The 25,989-nt window shown below is 40.5% G+C and overlaps 1 protein-coding gene and 1 long non-coding RNA gene across 3 annotated transcripts in view; both read left to right on the top strand.

Moving 5' to 3' along the window:
- Positions 1-5,066, top strand: part of SORT1 (sortilin 1) — a 168,181-nt gene extending 163,115 nt beyond the window's left edge. The window contains exon 20 of the mRNA XM_089681181.1: positions 3,457-5,066. Coding sequence (XP_089537307.1) covers positions 3,457-3,471 — 15 coding nt within the window. The 3' untranslated portion in view covers positions 3,472-5,066. The remainder of the gene's footprint in view (positions 1-3,456) is intronic.
- A 9,160-nt stretch (positions 5,067-14,226) lies between these two features.
- Positions 14,227-25,786, top strand: LOC149459422 (uncharacterized). 2 transcript variants are annotated; one of them, XR_016313273.1, is made up of 4 exons: positions 14,227-14,876; positions 19,534-19,599; positions 20,242-20,353; positions 25,065-25,786. It is a non-coding gene; the product is annotated as an uncharacterized LOC149459422 (long non-coding RNA). The 2 variants fall into 2 exon arrangements; XR_016313272.1 differs by lacking the exon at positions 14,227-14,876 and having other exon boundaries at positions 18,634-19,599.
- Positions 25,787-25,989: the final 203 nt, after the last annotated feature.

The raw sequence follows: 25,989 nt of genomic DNA, 5'->3' as shown, positions 1-25,989 counted from the left end.
GGGGGTTGGAGAGAGTTTGAGCAGCGACGAAGTCCGTGCGGGTTATGTCGAGGGGGAGGGGGGATGAGGGGGTAGCTGTGTGAGAGGGGACGGGTTGAGAGGGAGTGTGAGTTGCGGCAATGTCCTTGCAAATTGTGTCAATCTTGTTTTTGAAGTGATTGGCAATCTCAAGGGCAGTGAGTGAGGTGCTGGGTGGAGGTGGGGGTGGCGAGAGTAGAGAGTTGAAGGTGGAGAAGAGTCGGCGAGGATTGGAGGAGAGGGTCTTGATGAGGGTCAGAAAGTAGGCTTGTTTGGCAGCATGGAGGGAGGAGGTGTAGGTGTGGAAGGCAGATTTGTAGCGGGTGAAGGCTTGTTGGGATTTGGTTTTGCGCATTAGTCGCTCCAGGGCACGACTGTGTCGTTTGAGGGTTTTGGTGTGATCAGTCTGCCAGGGCTGGAGCGGTCGGGGTCTGATGTTGCGTGTGGTTAAAGGCGCTAGTGAGTCAAGGGCTGTTGACAGCGCGTTGTTGTAGACAGTCATAGCCAAGTCAGGGCAGGACAGGGGGAGGATGCTGTCATGGAGTTGATCAGCTGCAGAGTGGAGGGGGGCAGGGTTAAGGTTGCGGAGGTTACGGCTGGTAGTGTGACATTTGGAGGGGTAGGCGTTGGAGGACGAGGAGATAGAGAAGGTAATCCTCACCATTTTTCGTGATCCCTATTCCATGTGGCTCTGAGGACATAATTCTTGATGGCGATTGCTACCACAAGGAGAGTATCTGACATGTATGCCTTTTTAGCTAGAGAGCCATACTGCTGGAACCTCCAAGACAGGTTCATTCTGAGACAGGTCCCAAATTTCTTCCAAAGAATTTCAACATCATCCCATATATCGGTAAGTTTGGGAGTCCATACTTTCACCTTTTCTGGAAGATGGGTCAGAGGATGAGTGGAAGAAGTTAGATCTGGTTCATTCATTCTCAGTATATCTGAAATGCACGGAGGACATCCGTGAACGAGATCATACCTTTCATCCAGGTCCATGGAAGGGCTTTGTTGTACTACCCAAGGTCATGTCGTTGTGTATTGTAAAGATCATTCAGATTGTCTACACAGTCCTAGGCTTGCCGCCACCTTTGGAAGTGAGAGCTAATTCAATGAGAAGCATCTCCGTTCCATGGGCAGCATACACTAAAGTGCCAGCAAAGGCGGTTTGCAGGGCAGCAAGCTGGATTATGGCAAATGCATTTATTTGCCACCACCGAATGGGTATGGCTTTTTCATTGGTGCAGTCTTTTTTGGGATCTACAGTCCTTGCAGTGGCTGTCAGTAATAAAGGTTTATATGCAGCATTCAGTTTGTCTTTTTTTTTTTTTCCCCTCCATTTGTTCCTTTTGGCATTGTTTTGTACATCCTGTGGTAGGCTGACATGGGGAGGTCCAGGAATAGGGAAAATTTTATTCCATACTTACCGTAATTTTCCTTTCCTGGATCCTTCCCATGTCAGCCAGGAATTGCCACCAAGTCTTCTTCCCAAGGAGCGATATGTTGAACGCTGAATTAGGGGAGACAGCCGATCTTATAGGCTAGGAAAGAGGTTGTCCTGGAGGGGTCACAGAGTGCGGAGCTGACCCATGGTAGGCTGACATCGGGAGGATCCAGGAAAGGAAAATTACAGTAAGTATGGAATACAATTTTCCCTAATATATAGACACACACTTGGGTCCATATATATATTTGGACACAGGCACAATTTTCATACTTAACTAAACGATCCAAATGAATTTAAGTGCAGGCTTTCAGCTTTAATTTAAGGGGTTGAACATAAAGTACAAATTTTTGGAACTGCAACCATTTTTATACACAGCCCCTCCATTTTCAAGGGCTCTAATGTAATTGGACAAATATAATCATAAATAAAATGTTCATTTTTAATATTTTGTTGAGAATCCTTTGCTGGTAATGACTGCTTAAAGTCTGGAACCCATGGACACTACCAAAGACTGGGTTTCCTCCTTTCTGATGCTTTGCCAGGCTCTAACTGCAGCTGTCTTCAGCAAGTGAAATGCATGCTAAATTGGGTTGAGATCAGGTGATTGACTCAGCCATTGCAGAATATTCCTTTTTCTTTTCCTTCAAAAGCTCCTGGATTGCTTTTGTAGTGTGTTTTTGGATCATTGTCCATCTGTACTGTGAAGCACCGTCCAATCAACTTTGCTGCATTTGGCTGAATCTGGGCTGACAGTACACTGCATAATTCATCTGGCTGCTTCTGTCTTCTGTCACATCGATAAACACCAATGACCCAGTGCCACTGGAAGCCATGCATGACCATGCCATCACACTGCTTCTACCATGTTTTACAGATTACGTTGTGTGCTTTGGATCATGAGCTGTTCCAAGCCTTCTCCACACTTTTTTTTTTTTTTTTCTTCCTGTCATTCTGGTACAGATTAATCTTGGTTTCATCCGTCCAAAGAATGCTTTTCCAGAACTAGCCTGGCTTTTTTAGATGTTTTTTGGCAAAGTCTAATCTGGCCTTCCTATTCTTCAGGCTTATGAATGGTTTGCACCTTGTGGTGAACCTTCTGTATTTGCTTTCATGAAGTCTTCTCTTGATTGTAGACTTTGACAATGATACACCCACCTTCACTTGTCTGGATGTTGTGAATGGGTTTTTTTTTTTACCATAGCGGGGATCCTGCGATCATCCACCACTGTTGTCTTCTGTGGACGTCCATGCCTTTTTTATTTTGCTGAGCTCACCAGTACATTCTTCTTTCCTCCGAATGTACCAAACTGATGATTTGGCCACTCCTAATGTTGCTGCTATCTCTCTGATGGATTTGTTTAGTTTTTTTGAAGCCTTACAATGGCCTGTTTCGCTTACATGGACAGTTCCTTTGAACGCATGATGTAGGTTCACAGCAATAGATTCCAAGTGTAAATACCACACTTGGAATCAACTCCAGCCCTTTTACCTGCTTAATTGATGCATAAATAACAAAGGATTAGCCCACACCTGGCCATGAAACCGCTTTTGATTCAATTGTCCAGTTACTTTTGGTCCCTTGAAAAAGGGGGGATGGCTTCTCTTAAGAGCTGTAATTCCTAAACGCTTCCTCCAATATGGATGTGCATACCTTCAAATTAAACCTGAGAGTGTGCACTTTCAGCTCATATCCATTATATAACTATAGCTTGAATATGTTTTGGTAAATACCTGAAAAAATCTAAAATTGTGCCTGTCAAAATATATATGAACCTAAAATATATACAGTTAGGTCCATAAATATTTAGACACAGGCACAATTTTAGTTTTTTATACAGTATAAGGTGACATATGTTTAGATATACTGTAAAGCACTTCCTGTATTAATGTAATTAAAACCTTTGTTCAGGATTATTAAAATGTATTCAAGATTTTATAAAGATAATACATAATAATCTGATCTTCAAATCCACATTCTTTTCTTTCAGGATATTTTGGAATGATGCTTATTTTAGGGGGAAAAGAGAATTGTGCATTGTCTGACCTTTCTCAGATATATTTTGAACTGATTTACTGTGAAATGAAGCACCAGTGATGCAGAATACACAGAAAAAGGATCCTCCTCCGGTTTTCTGCAAAGAATGGTGGTTGTACTGTTAAAAGAATTCTTTCAAATGAACAATGTAAGTTGGAAGCATGAAAAATTGTAGAAACCACTTTCCCTACACATCTGGCAATTCCAGCTTTGCCTCCAATATTCTGACGCTGAGCCTTCCTTCTCTTGTATCGTAATTTTGGAACTAGGATTTGATGGGTAAAATACAGGGAAGTCCATAATAATTTGTGGCTTCATTACTGCGTTTTTAATGTACCAAGGGTTCATTCCACCCCAAAAATTGTATATCCATTATGAGTTAAGTTCAGGTGGTTGAATTGCCCTCTGGCTTCATATTTCCCTGACAGATTATGCTACTGCAATTTTTGGCTCTTCCACTTGACATGGAGCCTTACTACCTGAAACAAGGGGTGTCTCACATTCTCAGCTGCATTTGCCATAGCGTAACATTGATAGAAACTCACAAATTAAAATAACCTCTCTAATGGTTGGGCTGCCCTGAGATCTCAAATGAAGATGTCAGTAGGCATATGTGTGGCTCAGGTGTTATGTAAGTTGCGCCTCCCCTAATACAAAAAAAAAAATCTCGCCATCTTTGTTTTTGTTCGCTTAATCTCTGTAGCGGTTTTTATTACTTTGATGCAGATGGTGATGATAAAGGGGAGTCTTGGTTTATGGTATCCTCAAATATTTTTTTTTTTTTTTTATCTTTACACCTCTTTCAACTGTACAATATAAATTTTCAGTGCTGCATAATTCACCTAATGAAAAAAATGTTAAGTTTTCCTAGTTTCTTGTAAATAGTTACTACTTGTTCATATTACAAAGCATTGCACTTAAGAGGGTTGAAATAAGCAAGATAAATGTTTTCTGATAGAACTTATCTGTATATGTTTGTGAAATAAACTAATTATTTTTTTTATTGTTTTTTGTTATTTTGGTTCACAAAACCATCAGCATCGTCACACACTACAGATAAGAAATATAATTAATAAATTATTGTTGTAAAGCAAGTGATGACCTCTTGCACATCAGGTGTAAAATGCAATAATAAAAAGTAATGCAATACAGATGATAGAACATGCAGCTAGCAGTGTCTTATATTTAACCATTGCCTCTATGCTCACTGTTTTGATTCCATCTTTAAATATTTTAAGATGCTAACTGCATAAATGAACAATTTCATGAGGAATAAAAATTCTTGTACACGAGATGAAATTTTTTTTTAACTAATTCAAAGCAGCTTATATTTTTAAAACAATTAATATATTCATGTTATTACAGCTTGTCTTGGCATACACATAGGTCTGAAGGTGTTTATTTACTTGAAAAACATTTAGAATTCCTACAAAATGTATGTTCTTTATACATGAACAATGTATACTGTGTGTGTATAGAGGACAAATAAAGCCTGTTTATGATCTAGAAAGTTTTTACTTTTAATGTGTGTTTCTGAAAAATAAAACAAAGTCTAGAAACAGATCTTTTGTATCAAAAGCAGCAATTATTTATAAAGGTAGCCAACTTGGGTGGATTTATTATTTAATTTGGAGAAATGGTTCATAGTAATCAAACCGGTTTCCTCTTTGAAGTATAGCAGGGACTCCTATGAGTAAGAACTCTAATCTTTAAGGAAGTTACATTAATGGAAGCAGTACTAAAGTGCTTGTAAACATCCGGTATGAAATAAGAGCAACACATATCCCTCTATAGTGTGTATTTAAGTGTCTCACTTAAGAGCATTAAGTGTCATTTCTGTCTGCTGTTTCATTCCTATGCTATCAGCAGGAGTCACTTCTGACAAGTTTCCTGACAGCAAGAGAAAAACCCGCTACAGACCTGATTCATTTCAAGGATAAGTTCACCTTTCATTACATGTTACATCTGTATTCAGGTTGTAACATGTTGCTGTAACATCAGCTTGAGAGTTTAATAACAAACCATATAGAAGACTTTTTGCTGGTAAGTAATATTTTAAGCAATTATCAGCATGGATTCACTGAAGATCGAAGTTGTCAAATCTGGATTCGTTTTTATGAGGAGGTAAGCTAAAACCTAAACAGAAGAGTGGCTGTGGATATAATATACTTGGATTTTGACAAACAATTTGACACCGTTCCCCACACACAGCTAATGTGCAAATTAAAGTCTACAGGTTTAGAAAATTCAGTTTGTAAATGGATATAAGACAGACACCATATTCAGAGAGTAGTGATTAATGATTTATACACCAAATGGTCTAAGGTTATTAGTGGTGTACTCCAAGGTTCAGTGCTGGGACTCTTACTTTTTAATATATTAATAAATGATATAGGGCCTAAAATTAAAAGTACTATTTCAGTGTTTGTTGATAACACCAAGCTGTGCAGTTGAATTACATCCTTACAAGATGTCAACTGACAAGCCATCCTCAATGCACTGCTTTAATTGGGCAAATTGTGGCAAATGAGGTTTAATATTTATAAATGTAAAGCTAACAACGTGCATGCATCATACAGTCTATAAGGAGAACATCTGGGAGAGTCGATGGTGGAGAAGGATCTGGGTGCTCTGGTAGACCATAGACCTAATAATGGCATGCAATGCCAAGCTACATAGTGTTACATAGTCTGGCTGAAAAAAAGACAAAAGTCTATCCAGTTCAACCATAAAAAAAAAGTTATAATTCTATACGCACAGTTGATCCAGCGGAAGACAAAAAAAAAACAGCAAAGCATGATCCAAATTGCTCCTGCTGGGAAAAAAAATTCCTTCCTGATCCTCCAAGAGGCAATCTGATATTCCCTGGATCAACTTTACCTATAAATGTTAGTATCCAGTTATATTCTGTGTATCTAAGAAATAATTCATGCCTTTTTTGAAGCAATCCACTGAGCCGTCCAGAACCAACTCTTGAGGGAGTCTATTCCACATTTTCACAGCTCTCACTGTGAAGAAACTTTTCCGTATTTGGAGATTAAATTTCTTTTCCTCCAGACATAAAGAGTGCCCCCTTGTCCTCTGTGATGACCTCAGGGTAAATAGCTCTACACAGAGTTTAGTATATGAACCACTGATGTATTTATACATGTTGATCATATCCCCCCTTAATCTCCTCTTCTCAAGAGAGAATAAATTCAGTTCCTCTAATCTTTCCTCATAGCTGAGCTCCTCCATGCCTCATCAGTTTGGTTGCCCTTCTCTGTACTTTCTCCAGTTCCACAATGTTCTTGTACAGGGATAATATATCTCTCACTCTGGAGTCTATACGGGTTTTAATATGAGTGGATTTTGCTCGCTTTAGAAACCGCAGCTTGGCATTGCATGCCATTATTAAGCTTGTGATCTACCAGAACTCCCAGATCCTTCTTCACCATTGATTCCCCCAGTTGTACCCCCCTTAGTATTGATGATGCATGCATATTCTTAGCCCCCAAGTGCATAACCTCACATTTATCAACAGTAAACCTCATAGTTGCTCAATTAAACAGTGCATTCAGGTTGGCTTGTAAGTTGACATTCTGTAAGGATGTTATTCCACTGCACAACTTGGTGTCATCTGCAAAGACTGAAATGGGATTTTTAATCCCAGACCCTATATAGTTTATAAATATATTAAAAAGTAAGGGTCCCAACACTGAACCTTGGGGTACACCACTGACAACCCCAGACCATTCAGAGTATGAATCATTAACCACTACTCTCTGAATACAATCTTTTAGCTAGTTTTCTATCCATTTACATACGGATTTTTCCAAGCCTGTAGACTTTATCTTACACATTAGCTATGTGTGGGGAACTGTGTCAAACTCTTTTGCAAAATCCAACTATACCACGTCCACCGCCACCCCTCTGTGTCCAAGGTTTTGCTCACCCCCTCATAAAAAAAATCAGATTTGTTTGACAACTTCTGTCTTTCATGAATCCACACTGTCTGTTGCTTAAAATATTTTTTTACAGCAAGAACTCATCTATGTGGTCTTTTTTATTAAACTCTCCAGTATCTTCCTAACTATAGAAGTTAAACTAACAGGTCTGTAATTACTTGGTAAAGATTTTGACCCCTTTTTGAATATTGACACCACATTGGTCTTGCGTCAATTCAGTGGTACTATGCCAGTCATTAAATAGTCCCTAAAAATTAGAAACAATGGCTTGGAAATGACAGAGCTCAATTCTTTAAGGACCCGTGGGTGTATGCAATCCAGTCCAGGTGCTTTATTCACCTTTATACTATCTAAATATTTTTGGATCATATCAATTGTGAGCCAATGTGGATCAGCTGGAGCTGTCTCAATACCATGCCCATTATGGACAAGAGCTCCCCCATGCTCTTTTGTATACACAGAGCTGAAGAAGGTATTAAATAAATTTGCCTTCTCTTTGTCCCCATTCACCCACTCTAGATTATTTTGTAAAGGGCCTACATGCTCGGACCGGACCTTTTTTACTATTAATATATTTGAAGAATTTTTTGAGGTTGGTCCTATCTTTTGCAGTCTGTTGTTCATTTTCAATTTTTGCGGCCTTTATTTCCTTTTTGCATATTCTGTTATACTCTTTGTAATGTTTAAACGTTAATAGCGTTCCTTCATTTTTATATTTAATAAAAACTTTTCTTATCTATAGCTCCTTTAACTTTGGCTGTAAGCCATATAGGTTTGATTTTTAGCCTGTTAAACTTATTGTCCATGGGAACATATTTTGCAGTGTGTTCACATTCAGTCTTTGAAGAACTCCAGTTTCTGTGCTGTGTTCAAAGATGCCAATATTCCCTCCCAGTCTAAGTCTTGGAGAGCAGCTCTCAGCTAGGAAAATTTGCTCTCTTGAAATTGAACGGTTTTATTTTTCCCGTATGTGCTTGCTGTTTACAGCTAACAATAAATGAAATCATGTTATGGTTACTGCTACCCAGATGTTCTTTTATATGGACATTTGTAATAAGCTCTGCATGGTTTGAGATTACCGGGTTCAGCAGAGCATCATTCCTAGTAGAGGCTTCTATGAACTGTACCATAAAATTGTCATGTAGTAGGTTTAAAATTTTTTACCCTTTTAACTGTTCCTGCTGTACCATTACTCCAGTCCATTTCTGGGTAGTTAAAATCCCCCATTATTATCACTGTCCCAGCCATTGCAGCCCTTTCAATCTGTGCAAGGAGCAGAGTTTCCACCTCAATAACACTGAGAGGGCTATAACAAACTTCAATGTTTACTTTTGCATTTGCACCCATAATACTTCAGCCTCATCACACTCTCCATCAAGGTCCTCTTTCACACTTGCTCTTAGATCACTTTTCACATAGACACCTCCACCTTTCCTATTTACCCTGTCTCTCCTAAAGAGAACATAGCCAGGATTACTAATGGCCCAGTCATGTGAATAATGAAGCCAAGATTCAGCATTACCAATTAAATTATAGTTCTCGTCATGCACCAAAGCTTCCAACTTGCCTATTTTGCTTGGCAGACTTCTGGCATTGGTGAACAAAACTTTAATTCATTGACACCTTGTTCATACATGTTTTGCATATTTTTTATTGTCATACAAATGGTACCAATTCCACTGGTTAGTTGTAACATAGGAACCTTCTTATCTGCCATAACCTCCCCCCCCCATCTTTCCCCATTCCAATCACCATTAAGTACTGACCCCTGTCTGATCTGTCTACCTTGTTATAATCTAATTCTCCTTCCCCTCCCCCCCTTGATCCTAGTTTAAATACTCCTCCAGCCTTCCCATAAACCTCTCCCCTAGCACAGCAGACCCCCTTCCATTTAGGTGCAGACCATTTCTAGCATATAGGTTGCACCCCAATGAAATGTCAGCCCAGTGCGCGAGAAACCAAAATCCTTTCCTCTTACACCAGGTCTTCAGCCATTCATTGAGTTCTCTGCAGTTTCTAAAACTAGCAAAATCCTGTCTTGTATTATCTGATCCCCTACCAACCAACAATAATTCTGGCTCCCACAAACTGGCTATTTGGTACACAGATTAGTCCTGTCAATTTAAGAAGGTGCTCCTAATGAGTCATGTGTATAAAAGACACATGTCCACAGAATATCTTTCTTCCATTCAAACCTCAGAGCCATGGGCAAGACCAGAGAGCTGTCAAAGGATGTCAGGGACAAGATTGTAGACCTGCACAAAGCTGGAATGGGCTACAAGACCATCAGCAAGAAGCTTTGTGAGAAGGAGACAACGGTTGGTGCAATTATTCACAAATGGAAGAAATACAAAATAATTGCTCCTATAGTATGGTACACTTCATCCAGGAGTCGCTAGAGGTTCCAGAGCCATGTGTATGCTCCACAGAGAACACTGGCCTGGCCTAAAATACCTTTTGAATTCCCACTCCTAGGCCAGTTACACAATGTGTGGTGAGACAGGATGACTACAGCCAGATCTTCTGGGTTTTAGACCATTTCACCCAGGGACTTCTGTCCTATGCAGGGCCTTGACTGCTGATTACATCTACATACAGTCATGGCCAAAAATATTGGCACCCCTCTGTCAGATAATGCCCTGCTTTGCCCAGAAAATTGAGGCATTCTAATGTTTATTTCTTTTGTTTGTATTGGCATGACACAAAAATCCAAATCTGAGACATTTCATACAAAACTCAAAAAATGCACTGGACAAAATTTATTGGCACCCTCTCAAAGTTGTAAGAAATAATTCTAAGTTTGTGATGCTCCTGTAATTTGTAATTAAACTCACCTTTATCAATTACCAGGTGTTGACAATGTAGAAATAATACCGACAACCAGTTAAAGTAGTGAAGAATTGATTCTTGACTTGTGTGTGTGTCTCTGTGCCACATGAAGAAGAGAAAGCACAGCAAAGAATTGTCTGAGGTTTTCTAAACTTAAAATTGTGGAAAAGCACAGACAATCTCAAGGTTACAAGTCCATCTCCAGAGATCTTAATGTTCCTGTGTCCATTGTGCGCAACATTGGCAAGACGTTTACAGCCCATGGCATTGTAGTTAATCTCCCTGGCTGTGGATAAAAGAGAAAAAATTGATCAAAGATTGCAACAAAGGATTGTTTGGTGGATAAACCATCTTGATCAACCTCCAGACAAATTCAAGCTGGCCTTCAGGCACAGGGTACAACTGTGTCAACTTGCACTATATGTCGTCATCTGAATGAAAAAGGACGCTATGGTAGGAGACCAAGGAGGTCCCCACTGCTGACACAGAAATATAAAAAAGCCAGTTTAAAGTTTGCCAAAACTTTCCTGAGGAATCCAAAATCCTTTTGGGATAATACGCTGTGGACAGACTAAACAAAATCCATAGCTTTTTGGTAAAGCCCATAATTCTACTGTTTTCAGAAAAAACAATGCGGTCTTTAACCATTTGCCTACTGGGCACTTATAACCCCATCCTGCCCAGGCCAATTTATAGCTTTCAGTGCTATCGCCATTTGAATGACAATTGCACGGTCATGCAGCACTTTACCCATGTGACATTTTTATCATTTTGTTCCACACAAATAGAGCTTTCTTTTGGTGGTATTTAATTGCCACTTAATGTTTTATTTTTTCCGCTATTAACAAAAAAAAGCAAAAAATGTGAATTTTTTTTTTTTTTTACTTTGTTTCTATTATAAAATATTGCAAACAGGTAATTTTTCTCCTTCCCTGATGTGCATTGATGAGGCTGCACTGATGGGCAGCACTGATGAGGTGGCACAGATAGGCAGCACTGATATGCAACGACGGGCATCAGTGCCGATCTGTTTTCTGACAATTGACGGTTATCGGCAGTACTGTGAGAGCGTGAGGAATAGTGCAAACGGCAACTGCATGTACCTGGTGATCTGTGTCATTGGACACAGCTGATCACGTGGTTGGCCTTTTACCACATAATGTGATCAGCTGTTTCCGTAGGATACAGAGATCGCTGGGGGCGTGCGGGAGGGCACGTTCTGGGAGGACATCATATGCCACCCTCCCAGAACTGGACAACCACGCTGTAGCCGTCATTCGGCTATAGCCCATTTGTCAAGTGGCTACAGAATACAGTCCCTACAGTCAACATGGTGGAGGTTCACTGATGTTTTGGGGTTGCTGCTTCAGGTACTGGATGTTTTGACTGTGCACGGCATTATGAAATCTAATCATTACCAAATAATTCTGGGGTGCAATGTAGGGATCACTGTCAGAAAGTTGGGTCTCTGTCCTGCTGTAAGACCCATGACCTCTGACTGAGACCCAAAGCACACATCAAAAAGCACCCAGAAATGATTTCAGACAAAGCACTGAGGAGTACTGAACTGGCCATCTTTGAGTCCAGAACTCCATTCAATAGAGCACCTGGGGAGAGATCTCAAAACAGCAGATGGGAAAAGGAACCTTCTCCAATCTGAGAGACCTGAAGCAGTTGCCAAAAGAAGAGTGGTCCAAAATTCCAGTAGAGCGTTGTAAGAAACTCACTAATGGTTACAGGAAGCGATTGCTTTCAGTTATTTTTTCCAAGGTGTGTGCTACCAAATATTAAATTTAGGGTGCCAATAATTTTGTTCAGTTCATTGTTGGGGTTTTGTGTGGAATGTGTCAGATTTGATCTTTTTGTTTCTTCACTTTTTGTGTCACACTAATACCATCATTGATCCTGATCAAATCTCCAACTCCGTTTGCAGAAATGCAGCACCAGACTTGAAGGGAATTTCCACCATGTTTCACTGTCATCTGCAGAGAACTCATTATTGTATTCAATATCAAAAAAGTGCAGTGCTCAGGGCTGTGGCCTCACAGGTACTTTGGTTCATATATTTTGGGATTGCCCGACCATATCTTTGATTTGGTGCAAGATATCTGAGGTGGCTACCTCACTGGCGGGTACCCTGGTACGATTATCTATACAGACCTGTCTATTGGGGGCTCATATCCCAGGGGTCTCTGATGCCGTTATGAGATTGATACATACTATATGTATTGCCACTTTATGGTCTGCCTTACATTGGAGGTCCAATGCTGTACCCTTGGCCTCTGTTTTACACAGAATTGACGCTGTAATGCTTATGGAATGCATTCATTATACGCTACTGGATAAGATGCACTTATTTGATAAAAAATCATTTATTTTTAGACATTTATTGCATGATTAACAACATTTCCAGTGAAAGTTGTCTGGCATATACTGTTGACAGATGTATCATTCAACCTACCTTATCATTTACATATTTCATGTACTTGCAATCTACTCTTTTCTTTCTTACATTAATATACTTTTCTGTATTGTACTTTTCAAAAGTGCCTTGTTTTTGCTGTAAGTATCATTTGAAAATGTACTGTTGTTTTACAGTCTACTTTTATACAATAAAACCGTTTGTAAACATAAAAAAGTGCAGTGCTACTACTAATGTGTGTACCACGAAGTAAAAATTCTATAATCCAACAAATGTGTGTGACATCCACCACAACCTTATGTATACCCATAAATGCATGAAAAACAAAATTTAATGAAATTACAATAAATACCTCCAATTTATTGTGAAATTTACCTTATTTGGCAATGCTAAGGAGCTCAAATCCGTCTATAACCTACAAATCCGTATGTAAATGCAGTCATATAAAAAAAGTATAAACAAATGTAAAAATCATAACAGTCCCAAATCTTTCTTGTGCAAATTCCTCTCTTCAGAACAGATCGTATATCATACGTGCTCCATATAAACCTCTTGCTCCACCACAGGACATTGAACCTTCTCAATGCTGCAGCTTACCGCAAGGTTCAACCCACACAAAGGTAAGGCCAAACATGCTTGCCCACCACTCAGGGTCCAGTAGGTAGTAATCTTCCTCCAGTTTGCTTATAACAGGTAAGTATCATTTTAGGACTGCTGGACTACAATCAGATCAATGCAAACTATAAAGCAAAAAGGAACTCCTGATGCCGTACCAGAGTATAACTCAATGTTTATTAAAAACCTTTACAAAATGAGTGCACTTGTAACATCCAGTGCACCAGATAAATCATAGCCCTGGAGTAGTGTCTAAGGCTAGGTTCACATCTGTGCGGGTGGTGCTGATGCAGACCTGCATGAAAATCCATGCATCCGTACCACCTGCGGGTGTCATTAGTTCTACTGGCACGCCGACTGCACTGGAAAACGCAATCGTACTGGGAACCGAGGCTCCCGTGCGGGGCTGCGTTGCGTGTGTGTCGGGGCACGGGTGTCCATTCAAATAAATTAGTCTCTCGTTCCCGCGCAAAACGCAGTCTGCACGGCTGCATATATGTGAACCAGGGCAATGATGTTATTGGAAGCTAATTTTAACCGCTTGCCCACTGCCCACCAAAAATGTACTGCAGACAGGCGGCAGCTACAGGCAAAGTGACATACAAGTATGTCGCTCTGGCTGTACAAACACAGGGTGGTGCTGTGTTCCCCACCCACGACCGCTGTGTCCACCAGACAAAGTGGAGAGAGAGGAAAAGGGGGGGGGACAGTTCCTAACCCCCCTTTACCTCATGGGACTTTTGCAGTTTCAAGGCTCGCCTGGCAATTTGGGCAGGCTTTTGCGGTGGCAGGAGGTCACCTGACCTCTCCAGCTGTGGAACATTCTAGAAGGCTTTAGGGGGGCTATAAAGTAGGGTTCTGTCCTGGACCGCTCAGTCGCCTCTGAAGGCACAGGCTCTAGTGCTCAGGGAGTCTCTCCGCAGAGCAAGCAGCACCTTCTGAGGCAGAAGAAGGATGAAGACCCTGCTGAGGTGACTCATCAAGTGGGCTGACACAAAGATGAAAAGATTGGCTCCGAAGATGCCTGAGCTTACTGCAGTCAGCGAGTCAAGAGGAAGAAGACACCCCTGCACCTGCCTCCACCATCGCCACCACAGCTTGTGCTGCCACACCACCTGCCCCTGAGGATGGCGAGTCTCCTGTAGAAGTCGCCTGGGGCCCAGGATCAAGGCAGGAAGAAGATGGAGCAGCTGGAGATGGGTTCCAGGTCAAAGGCTAGCCTGGGTCCACATCCTGTCAGGGAGAAGGGCCAGCAAAGAGGAGGCATGCCCATAGGGCCAGGTACTCCCCCCTCACCACCCTGCACTGTCTCTGCCAACTGCGCTGGAAGATCGCTTCTGCGCATGCGCAGTATAACTGGCGGAACTTCATGACATGGCTCCCCTGGGCCAGGACTGTCACAGAGAAGGCAGGAGGACCCGGAATTGGAGGAGAGGGGACCAGCGTGGGTGCAGATTCACCACCAGGCTGCCCAGCTGAAGGATGCCTAAAGACCCATAACAGTCATCTGCTCGTCGGCTGATCAGCATGCAGCACCAATGCTCCAGATACCTGATGCTGGTGAGTTACAAACTGATGTAATGCATTTATTTAAAGAGATGTTGATGCAGGCTGTTAGGGAAGTGGATGCAGGGAGGCAAGCATGACTGTCTAACATGACTGATCCTCTTATGTCTGTGGACCCTGCACCCAATTCTCTGGCTAACATGACTGATCGTCTTATGCCTGTGGACCCTGCACCCAATTCTCTGGCTAACATGACTGATCCTCTTATGCCTGTGGACCCTGCACCCAATTCTCTGGCTAACATGACTGATCGTCTTATGCCTGTGGACCCTGCACACAATTATCTGGCTTGTAATGTAATTGAGAACTCTGCTGCTTTGGTATGGTCGCCATCTAGTGGCACAATACCAAATGACACTTTGTTATTAAATTGTAGAGATAATATTGTACAGTAGTTAAGACAGGTTAATGTTCCTGAGACCTGTTTGAAGGACGTTTTGCCATGCGATTTTATCTCTGTTTGGCTTTCATCTTTCAACCAGTACAAAAGAGAAGATTTGGAGGGGTGAGTATATTGATGTTCTATCTCTCCTTCCGTTTTCAAAAGTCTATTCAAAGAATGGATAGGAAGGAAGATAAAACCGAGGAGGATAGAAGACCCGTCACCAGACCTTTCAATAATTGGTTACAGGCTTTCTGCATATTTTTAAGTGTAACGTGTGAAAAATTTCCAGATAAAAGTTACGGTCTTTTTCAACATATCGACATTATTTTAGAAGCATACAAGAGTTTTGGTGGCGTTGCCTGGTTTTATTATGATGAGTAGTTCCGCCAAAAATTATTGGTTCATCCTTCCCTTAGATGTCCCATGTCCCATCTAAGGGAAGGATGAACTGATAATTTTTGGCGGAACGACCCTCCAAGGACGTGGTCCCTGCAAGGACCCTTTTGGCTTAATCTCTTTCTCTCCCAGAGACCATCTTTTTCCAGGCAACAAACACCCACAGTTTCAAGTGCAAGCAGTAGCTATAGGAAGGGAGTCTTTTAATTTCAATGACAGCCAATGCAAATGGCCAGATAATTTCAAATACTGGCATGAATGTGCCTTTTGTGCAGGCTCTCACCTAATCACAAAATGTTTCTAAAAAATGTCAGCTGCAAACCAACAGTCCAGAGACGTTGCTTCGAAAAGCAATATCTGCTCCCTTGAAGGTTTTCAATTGGGTTTTAGTACCGATATTTTCTGTTTCCGGTTGTACGATGGTTCACAATTTAAAATCCGTCTCTGGGCTGGAGTCGGTGGTTAGGGAGATTATCAACCTCCCTAGCGGTCTGATTATGTCAGTATTTATGAGCTCAAAGTGGTACTTTGTTTTCAATGGAAATATGTTGTTTTTTTATTGTAGGCCTGTAGTTCTTAGGAATAACTCACTGAAATCTGTACGAACAAGAGTCTAGTAAACATCCCGGGTATGATAAAATTTGAAACACAAAATCATAAATTATAATATATTAAATCATAAGAATAATATAATATTAATAAATTTAATGCAATAATGTATCAAACCAAAAACACTGAAATTTGAAATATAGCGCCAAGTTCGCACATCACTGAGCTTAGTCGCAAAATCGTTTTCAGTGTCTGAAGAATTTCCCCACAAATCATTATCATTCAATTCTGCAAGTGGTTCTAATTTATTATCGCTGTTCTCTAGCTGGTCTAAAACCGCTTTTGACCTAAGGGATGCTTTTGGACGCCATGGGCGTTTCTCAGTTTCCAGGCAGAAAGAACAGTAAAAATGCAGGCAGGGCACAGGACAAAGCACTAGGGACAAAATGTATGTGAAATGGTTTGATACAGTAAAGTAATACTATCAGATTTTAGTGTATTGAGTGTCAAATTTTTAAATTTTTTAAACTCCCGCCGGTTCTGTACATCCCGACGCTCGCAGGGAACGGAACCCGGAAGATGGATGCCGGTATACATGGCCGGGGACACTGCAGGGGGGACAGCGCGGGACCGCAGACAAGGTAAGTGCTCGAGGGATCTCAGAGCAACGCTGCAGTGTAATCCTGAGTGTAGCTCGGGGTTACCACTTCTTGTACTGAAACTTAACCCCAAGCTAGGTGTTCAATACCGCCAAGGGGGTTTAAGAAATAAGGGAAGGTAGGGTGGAGGGTCCTTTTAGTTCCCCTCCTTTCCAGAATTTCAGAATCTTCCCTTTTAGGCATCGTTCCCAAAAAAGAGACTAACTCCTACAGGCTTAGTCACCACCTTTCCTATCCTAAGGGTTTTTCTTTGAACGATCAAATTCAAGAAAATATTACATCAATTTGTTATACATTGTTTGAAGATGCCCTATTTTTGCTTCAAAAGATTGGCACTAGAGCTCTTTTCTCCAAAGCAGATATTAAATCTGCATTTAGATTGTTGCCCATTAACCCTTTATGTTTCAATTACTTGGGTTTTTTCTTTGAAGGTTATTTTTTCGACAAATGTTTGCCTATAGGCTGTTCGTTATCCTGTTTTTATTTTTAATTGTTTTCAACTTTTTTGGAGTGGGTAGTATCTCGGGTTCCAGTTCTAAATTTTTATTACATTATTTAGATGATTTTTATCCTTATGTCCTTCTTTTGATTGTTTAAATGTATTAAATTTTTTTAAGGTAATGATTTTGGTGTTCCTTTAGCTAGCGAAAAGACAGCTTGGCCTACCATTTGTCTGGATTATTTAGGTATCACAATTGACACCACAGCCATGGAGTTTAGACTTCCTGAAGAGAAAATGATTAAAATAAAAAATTCTTGGATTGTTTTAATTAGGAAGAAAAAAGTTTCCCTTAAGGAAATGCAGTCATTATTGGGTCTTTTGGCTTTTGCTACCAGTATTATGCCTATCGGTAGAATTTTCTCTCGGAAGCTATACTTGGCTATCTCTGGCCTCAAATTATCTTCAGCTCATGTTCGGGTGACACATGATATGAGGAAAGATTTATTGGTGTGGTGGCAGTTCTTGGAGCATTTTAATGGTAGGGCGGTTTGGAAGAAGGACTTTGTGTTAGAGAATTTTGCTTATTCACCGATGCGGAGGGTTCCATAGGTTTCGCGGCCATTTGGAATAAACATTGGTGTGCGGGACTTTGGAATCCTTTGCGGCATCTGAAGGGATATTTAGGCAACATTGTGCTGCTTGAATTATTCCCTATTATAGTTGCTATTGAACTTTGGGGTAAAAGTTTTCAAAATAGACATCTTCTCTTTAGCACTGTCAACAAAGGTGTGGTTTTTGCAATAAACGGTTTATCGTCCCAAGTCTCTGCCGGTCATTGGTTTGTTAAGGCATTTGGTTTACAAATGCTTAAGCCTTAATATTTGGATAAAGGCTAAGCATATACCTGGCAAATCTAATGATCGGATGCATTATCTCGCTTCCAGATGAATTGGTTCTTCTGTCTGATGCCGGACATGGATCCATTGGGAGTAGTATGCCCATCCCATTTATGGGACATTATTTAGAATTACAGACAAGGTTAAGAAATCTCTGGCACCATTGACCTGGATAGGATATCAGTCAGCCTGGTTGATATGGATTTCATTTCAAAATGCTTATGATCTGGTCCATTCATCTTTTTCCGAAGGTTTAATATTACTATTTTTAAATTCTTTGTTAAATAAAGGTTACTCTTGGGCTCATGTGAATAAAATCGGTTTGGGGATTTCCTTCTTTTTTAAGCTTTTTAAGAGGCTTTGTTTAGTGACTGATGTTGTTTGCTGGTCTCCCTTTGAAGCGATACTATTTAAAGCAGTTTTTTCTGGCACTTCTTTGCTGCTCTACAGATATCTGAAATCCTCCCGCCTAACTTGTGTTCTAACACAGGCTTTCGTTTTTCCAATATTGTGGCATCAGATGTCTGTGTTAGAATATTTATAGGTCATTCTAAGATGGACCAATTGGGAAAGGGTAACTGGATTTGCCTACGCTCCTGCAATATCCCAAACGTTTGCCCAGTTCTTTTAATAAACTCTTATATTAAGTCCTGCCCTCTACTTCCGGAGCATTTTTTTTATTCACCAAGATGGGACTTCTGTAACCAAATACCAGTACCTTAGTGTTTTTAAAAAATGTCAAAAAGAATTGAAGTTGGATTATATCAGGTTAACATCGCACTCATTTAGAATTGGGGCAGCCATGGAAGCGTCACACTTAGGTTTTGAGTCCGGTATGATAAAAGTTAGGTAGATGGAAATCTAATAGTTTTCAATTATATATCTGCCCTGATGTTATTTAACTCATTTTAGGTTCAGTCTCTTTCATCTTTTGGGCACACAAATGAGCAGAAGGAAGGGTGTACTCAGAGAACTTGGGCTTAGACCCAGAAAGATTCAAGATTTTTTGGCATGGTAGGCGAGGAATATTATGGTCCGATTTAATGTTTAAACTAAGCAGGTTAAAGCATGTCCCCGCCCCCCCCCCCCCGACATTTTAATTCATTTGGTGGGTAACTATATTGGGCAGGTTAAAACTTTGGATCTAATATTCAGCGTCAGAGGTGACATTATCCATTTTCAGCTTTCTTGCTCTAAAACGGTGGTGGTTGTTCTGTTTGCTATGGTTGGAATCGGTTTCCTTCCACCGTCTTGAGGAAATTTGGAAAAGGTTGAATAGAGCAGTTTAGAAATTTTTGATTAACTTATTGGCTTTTTCTTACAGACACACCAAATTGGAAGGTGGAATTTCGGGTCTTTACAGAGACGATGGAGTCCATCTTTGTGACAGGTAGTCTTTCCAATCCCACCTGTCTTTTGGAATTTAAAGTGCTGAGTTAAAACACTGCTCGATTCATAGTGGCTAAGCTGTTTGTTCTTGAGTTTTATCTGTTAAATTAATTTATATGGAATGTATTTATTTATTAAATGGCTTTTAAACCAATAATAAACAGCTGTGGCCTAAAAATTTTATCCAACTTTTAGTGTGTCTTGGTGTCTTATTTCAAATGCTTGATGCTGCCTGCTGTCCCATTAAGATCACGGTGAACGGGACCCGTTGATCATGTGATCGCTGTCACATGATCACAATGTTAGCAAAGCTGTTATGAATCAACCTGATTTATAACAGCTCTGCTTCTCTTCCTGGTGAGCTGTGATTGGTCCACAGCTCTCACATACATGGGGGCCAATCACAGCACCCTGAACCATGCGACCAGCTCTAGCAATCACAGATCACTATTAAATTGAATTGTCATGAACTTGACTCATTTATGAAAAAAAAGTAAAAAATAAAAAAATACTGTATTAAGAATTTTTTTTTTTTTTAAAGTACTTTGCCGACCGCCTGCCTGCATTGTAACCTTGACTCATTTATGAAAAAAAAGTAAAAAATAAAAAAATACTGTATTAAGAATTTTTTTTTTTTTTAAAGTACTTTGCCGACCGCCTGCCTGCATTGTAACCTTACGTCGCTTCTATTTTGGATTGTGAACGTGCCTTTGCCCCCCCTGTCAGTCCAGGGAGAGAAGAGAGAACACCGCACTGTAAGTAAAAGTGGATCCACTTTTTCAGATCTCTACACTGATCCCCACTAAGCAAGCGGATGACAGGTCTGTGTCTACTCCGCTGCTGAAAAGGGGACACAGAGCAGCTCGCTCTCCTCAATGGGCGGTTGGATGAAAACAGACTGTTCGTTTCCATCTGACCTGATCCGATAGACAGAAGGGGAATTGGATCCCCATCTGTCCCTTTTTTTGCGTATTGGATTGGATGTTGGCAGGTGTAAATGGACATGTGTCCGTTTTACACCCACCGCTGCATAGAGAAGAATGGAGATCCTGATCAGGTCCGCCTGAATAAAGGGAAGTCGGACCCAATCGAATGTCCATGTGAAAGAGTCCTTACACACACATAACATTAGCACATTTAACCCTTTGATCACCCGTTCAAACAGCGAGTGCCACCATTAGTACAGTGTCCGTATATAGAATTTTTCACTGATCACTGTATGACTTCCACTAGTGACATCAGATAATGTCAAGGTCTGTAAGCTCCCCTCCCAGCCAGGTTCAGCTAGCATTAAATTGCCTGCACACTATTGTAATCGCGCTATTGGTTGCTGATCACCGCCATTACTAGTATACTATTCGCAGGATGTAAAATCTATTGTAGGTGCTGGATCGTTTTTACAAGCAGCAGGTCCCCCCCCTGCCACCTTTCACAGCTTTCTCTCCTGTCCCACGGGAATCCAAGAATGCAGCTGACAGTTCCACCGGCTGTCCATAGAGCTGATCAGAGACCAGAATGGCTCCAATCATTTCTATGATCTAAGAAACCAGAAGGAATGACCATTTCATAATTTCCATTTCGCTGGATATTAACAGTGCCATTTCTAAATTGGGAAAGCATCTGATCACACTGATCTTGGTGCGATCAGATGCTTTAAGGGCAGATGGGAGATCTAGAGTCAAATAGACCCCAGATTTCTCAGAAAAGAGTACCTGTCATTGCCTATTGCTATCACAGGGGATATTTACATTTCCTGTGATAGCAATAAAAGTAATAAGAAAAAAGAAAGGGGCAGAGTAAAAATAATAAAAAAAAAAAATAAAAAAATCACCCCAACCCCCCCTTTCCATTTTCTGCACAAAGACGAACACTAGCATCGGTCCAGGGTAAGGTATCACTGTGAACATCAGATTAAGGGCAGTAATTCTAGCACTAGATGACCTGTGTAAATATAAAGTGATGACCTGTAAAGGCTTTCAAAATGTCACCTATCGATATTAAAAAATTTACATAGTTTGATGCCCTTGCATGGGCATGTGCAATTTTAAAGCATGTCATGTTTGGTATCTATTTATTCAGCGTAACATCATGTTTTATATGTTATCAAACAATTGGGCAATATATTGTGTTTTTGTGTATTAACCAATTCAATACCGGGCAATTTTACACCTTCCTGCCCAGGCCAGTTTTCAGGTTTCAGCGCTCTCACACTTTGAATGACAATTGCGCAGTCATACAACATTGTACCCAAACTAAAAATTTTATCATTTTCTTCACACAACTAGAGCTTTCTTTTGGTGGTATTTAATCAACGCTGGGGTTTTTATTTTTTGCAAAATTAACAAAAACAGACCAAACATTTTTTAAAAAAACACGTTTTTCTTTGTTTCTGTTATAAAAGTTTGCAAATAAATAATTGTTCTTCATAAATTTAGGCCGAGATGTATTCTGCTACATGTCTTTGGTGAAAATAACCCATATTAGGATGTATTTTTTAGTTTGTAGGAAAGTTTTATAGAGTTCGCAAACTATGGTATAGATCTGAATATTGATCAATCCTGAAGTACTGACAGCCAATCTAATTTCTTGAGGTCCAAGAATGTCAGAACAGTACAGATATCCCCCAAATGACCCCTTTTTGCAAAGTAGACAGTCTGACGTACTTCATAAGAGGCATGGCGAGTTTTTTGAAGTTGTGTTTTTTTTGTCATAATTTTTCGGAAAATGAAAAAATTAAAAAAATTAGTTTCACTATTTTTTTTTAACATATTGTCACCAGTGCAGTACAGCGTCATCATATAACTGGCATGGCGGTGATCAGGGACACTGACTGGTGACAGTATGAAAAAAAAATATATATATATATTTTTTTTTTATTAAATATTTTTTTTTCATATTTCACTATGACCAAAGTAGTACAATGTTACCATAGTAACATTGTACTACTTTGGGGAAGTGATCAGTATTTTTTTTTTTACACAATTTGCTTTTTTTTTGTGCTTTGCTGTGATTTGGCCACAGCTAATCACATGACATGTGCATGTGATTAGCTGTGACTATTCACAGCTAGACACTAGTATACAATGGATGGCATGAATGAAGCCATCCATTGTATATAACTGTCATGTGACCTGCTGTGATTGGTCACAGCACGTCACATGGTACTGGAAACGGGGGCCGATACTCAGATCTATCATCGGCTGTGTCCGAGGTACACGGCCGGTGAGAGATCGCGCCGCTGCGCGGCTCTGCAGGAGAGCAATCTGCGCATGTGCGAGAGGACGCCATATGCGTCTACCCGGAACGCTGATGACATTTGCCGGCCGCCATTCGGCCATAGGGCGGGCGGCAAATGGTTAAAATTCAATAAAAGTGTATTTAAAAAAAAAATATCGTTTAAAAAAAATCACAGCAAAAATCCTATATGACATAAAAAATTGCAACACCCACCATTGTCTTCTCTGGGGCCATTGCTTTAAAAAATATATGTCTGGGGGTTCAAAGTAGTTTTCTAGCAAAAAAAAATGTTTTTGTTCTTCAAGTGTATAATAATGTCATAAGCTTCTAATGTTAGCCCTGAAATGCCAGGATAGTAGAAGCAACCCCTCAAATGATCCATTTTTGAAAAGTAGACACTTCAAGATATTTGCTAAGGGGCATGTTGAGTATTATTTATTTATAATTTTTCAAGTTTTTGGAAAATGAAAAAGGAAAAAACAATGTACTTTTTCAAAACCCTGTGACAAAAATATCTGCAAAATACTCACCATGCCTCTTATCAAATTCCTTGGATTATCTAGTTTTGGGTGTGGGGGGGGTTGTACTATCCTGGCATTGTAGGGCCTCTGAAACTGATAGGTTGTAAGGAAGTGATATGAGGAAATATGCTCTTTAAAAGCATGAAACTGGTCATTGGGTTTTGGTGGCCTGTATGTGGATAGGCTGCCAAAAAATCTCTCACATGTGGAATCCCCATACTCGGGAGAAGTAGCAGAATGTTTTTTGGGGTGTTATTTCTCATATACCCATGGATTGCGTGCAGGGCCGCTGCTAGCCTGTTTTGCGCCCTAGGCAAGACCAGCTACTTGCGCCCCCCCCCCCCAAAAAAAAAAATATATATTTTCTACAATATACATTTTTAGTCAACAAAACATAAAACTGCTAAATTTCTTTTAATTTGCAAAAATATGTGGCATAAGATTCCACCAGCACCAATATTAAAGACAAAATCCGTGTCACGGACTGACTGTATCTGTGGATGGCGGTGGCAGGGTGACAGTTGCAATAAGTGGAGGATGATGGATCCACACTCTGACAGATCCCAGGCTAAAATTCCCCAGGCAATGGGGGGAGATAAAACACTTAGAACACCTGAACTGTGCAATCCCACACAGACCGCTCCAACAGAACACATCCCCACTGACACAGATCAGCAGGCACTAGAAGAGCAGGGTGTGGGACTGTGATGATGTCATCACTCACTGACACATTGCACATGTGATGGATGGATGGCCAGCTGGGTCATACTCGCACAGATATGAAACATCAGAGTCAGACCTTCCTCCACAGGTGCAGCTCCGCCTCTGCTGATGAATGGGAAGAGAAGGGCTGGAACTTCACAGTGATCAGCAGCCGCCAGCCAGCTTGCAGTAAGGGACTGAGTCTGAGAGGAACACTGGAAGAACCTGCAACTCAACTGTTACACTGGCCCCAGACACCCAGCATCTTTCTCTGTCTTTTCTTCCTCCCCTCTGCCACCCCCTCCCCTCAGCTGGAGGATCATTCATGATGTGGCGGTGTCCCACAGAGTGCCGGCCTGTGCTGCGCCTAGGTGCCCCTAGGTGGCAATGCGCTCTAGGCGGCTGCCTAGTTTGCCTAGTGGAAGCACTGGCCTTGCATGTGTGAGCAATATGTCAATAAAAAAAAAATTGTAATTTTTCAAAAATAAAGTCTTCCATGGACTCAACATCCCTCCCAGCAAATTCTTTGGGGTGTTTACTTTCCAAAAAGGGGTAATTTGGAGGGTCTTTGTACTGCCCTAGCATTTTAGTCAGAAAGTAAAAGCTGCTTAAATCCCAGTATATATACCATAGTTTGTAGATGCTATAACTTTCACACAAACCAATTAATAATCACATATTGGGATTTTTCTTTACCAAAGACGTAGCAGAATACATTTTGGCCTAAATTTATGACTGAGTTTATTGGTTATTCGGCCTTTTTTCGTTAATTTCACAACAAATAAAAAACCCAGTGGTCATCAAATGCCACCAAAAGAAAGCTCTATTTGTGTGAAAAAAGGACAGAAATTTTAGCGCAGTGCTGAATAGCAAAAAATGGTCTGGTCAGAAAGGGGGTAAATCTTCCTGAGGCCAAATAATTAAACAAGCGAAGTATCTTTTTTTATTTATTTGGGTTAGCGTGGAGGTTTTCTTTTCATTAACTCTTTACTGTATTGCTTTCCAGCCTCTTAACGAACAAGCTGCCTTCTACTACAGATGAATATTCCAAATTTTGACTCATCGGCCTAGAGAACCTGCTGCCATTTTTCAGCACACCAGTTCCTGTGTTTTTGTGCATAGTAGAGTTGTTTAGCTTTGTGTCCATGGAAGAGGTATGCCTTTTTTGGCATTCTTCCATGAAGACCACTTCTGGCCAGACTTTCCCGAACAGTAGATGGGTGTACCTGAGTCTCACTGCTGGATATCTTCCGATGTCAAAGGGTATAACTTGTGTCTTGTCAGAGTCTGTCTTGCCATGGTGTATCACCTGAGATATAAAACTGCCTTCCACAACCTCACCTTAGTAGCAGAGTTTGGCTGTTCCTCGCCCAGTTTTAAGCCTCCTACACAACTGTTTCTGTTTCAGTTAATGACTGTGTTTCAGCCTAGATATGAAATTGATGATCAATTCAATAAAATCCCTGGCTTTGTGCTAGTGTAAGAATTTATGCTGGTTTGAACCCAAAGGGTAGTCGCACCAAATATTGATTTAGATTTTTCTTCTGTTTGCTCACTTTGCATTTTCTAAAACGTTTGCACAGCACTGTATATGGGCACTGACTATACCCATGACATCATTACAGGAAGGCTTAGGCTAAAAGGGAACCTACTTACAGTGAAGGAAATAAGTATTTGTTCTACTGCTGATTTTGAATGTTTGCCCACTCACAAAGAAATGATCAGTCTAAAAAATTGAATGATAGGCATATTGTAACACAGAGACAGAATGGCAAAAAAATTCAAAAGAAATGCATGTCTAACAAATTATGCACTGATTTGCATGTTCATGAAGGAAATAAGTATTTGATCCCCTATCATTCAGCAGGATTTCTGGCTACCATGTGTCTTTCATACAGGTAACAAGCTGAGATTAGAAGCAGTCTCTTAAA

This window comes from Staurois parvus, unplaced genomic scaffold (genome assembly GCF_062004578.1).
Source record: "Staurois parvus isolate SC_StPar_1 unplaced genomic scaffold, SC_StPar_1.0 ptg000261l, whole genome shotgun sequence".
Taxonomy (NCBI): Eukaryota; Metazoa; Chordata; class Amphibia; order Anura; family Ranidae; genus Staurois; species Staurois parvus.
The sequence above is the reverse complement of the archived record's forward strand: the minus strand, read 5'-3'. Positions and strand labels throughout refer to the sequence as shown.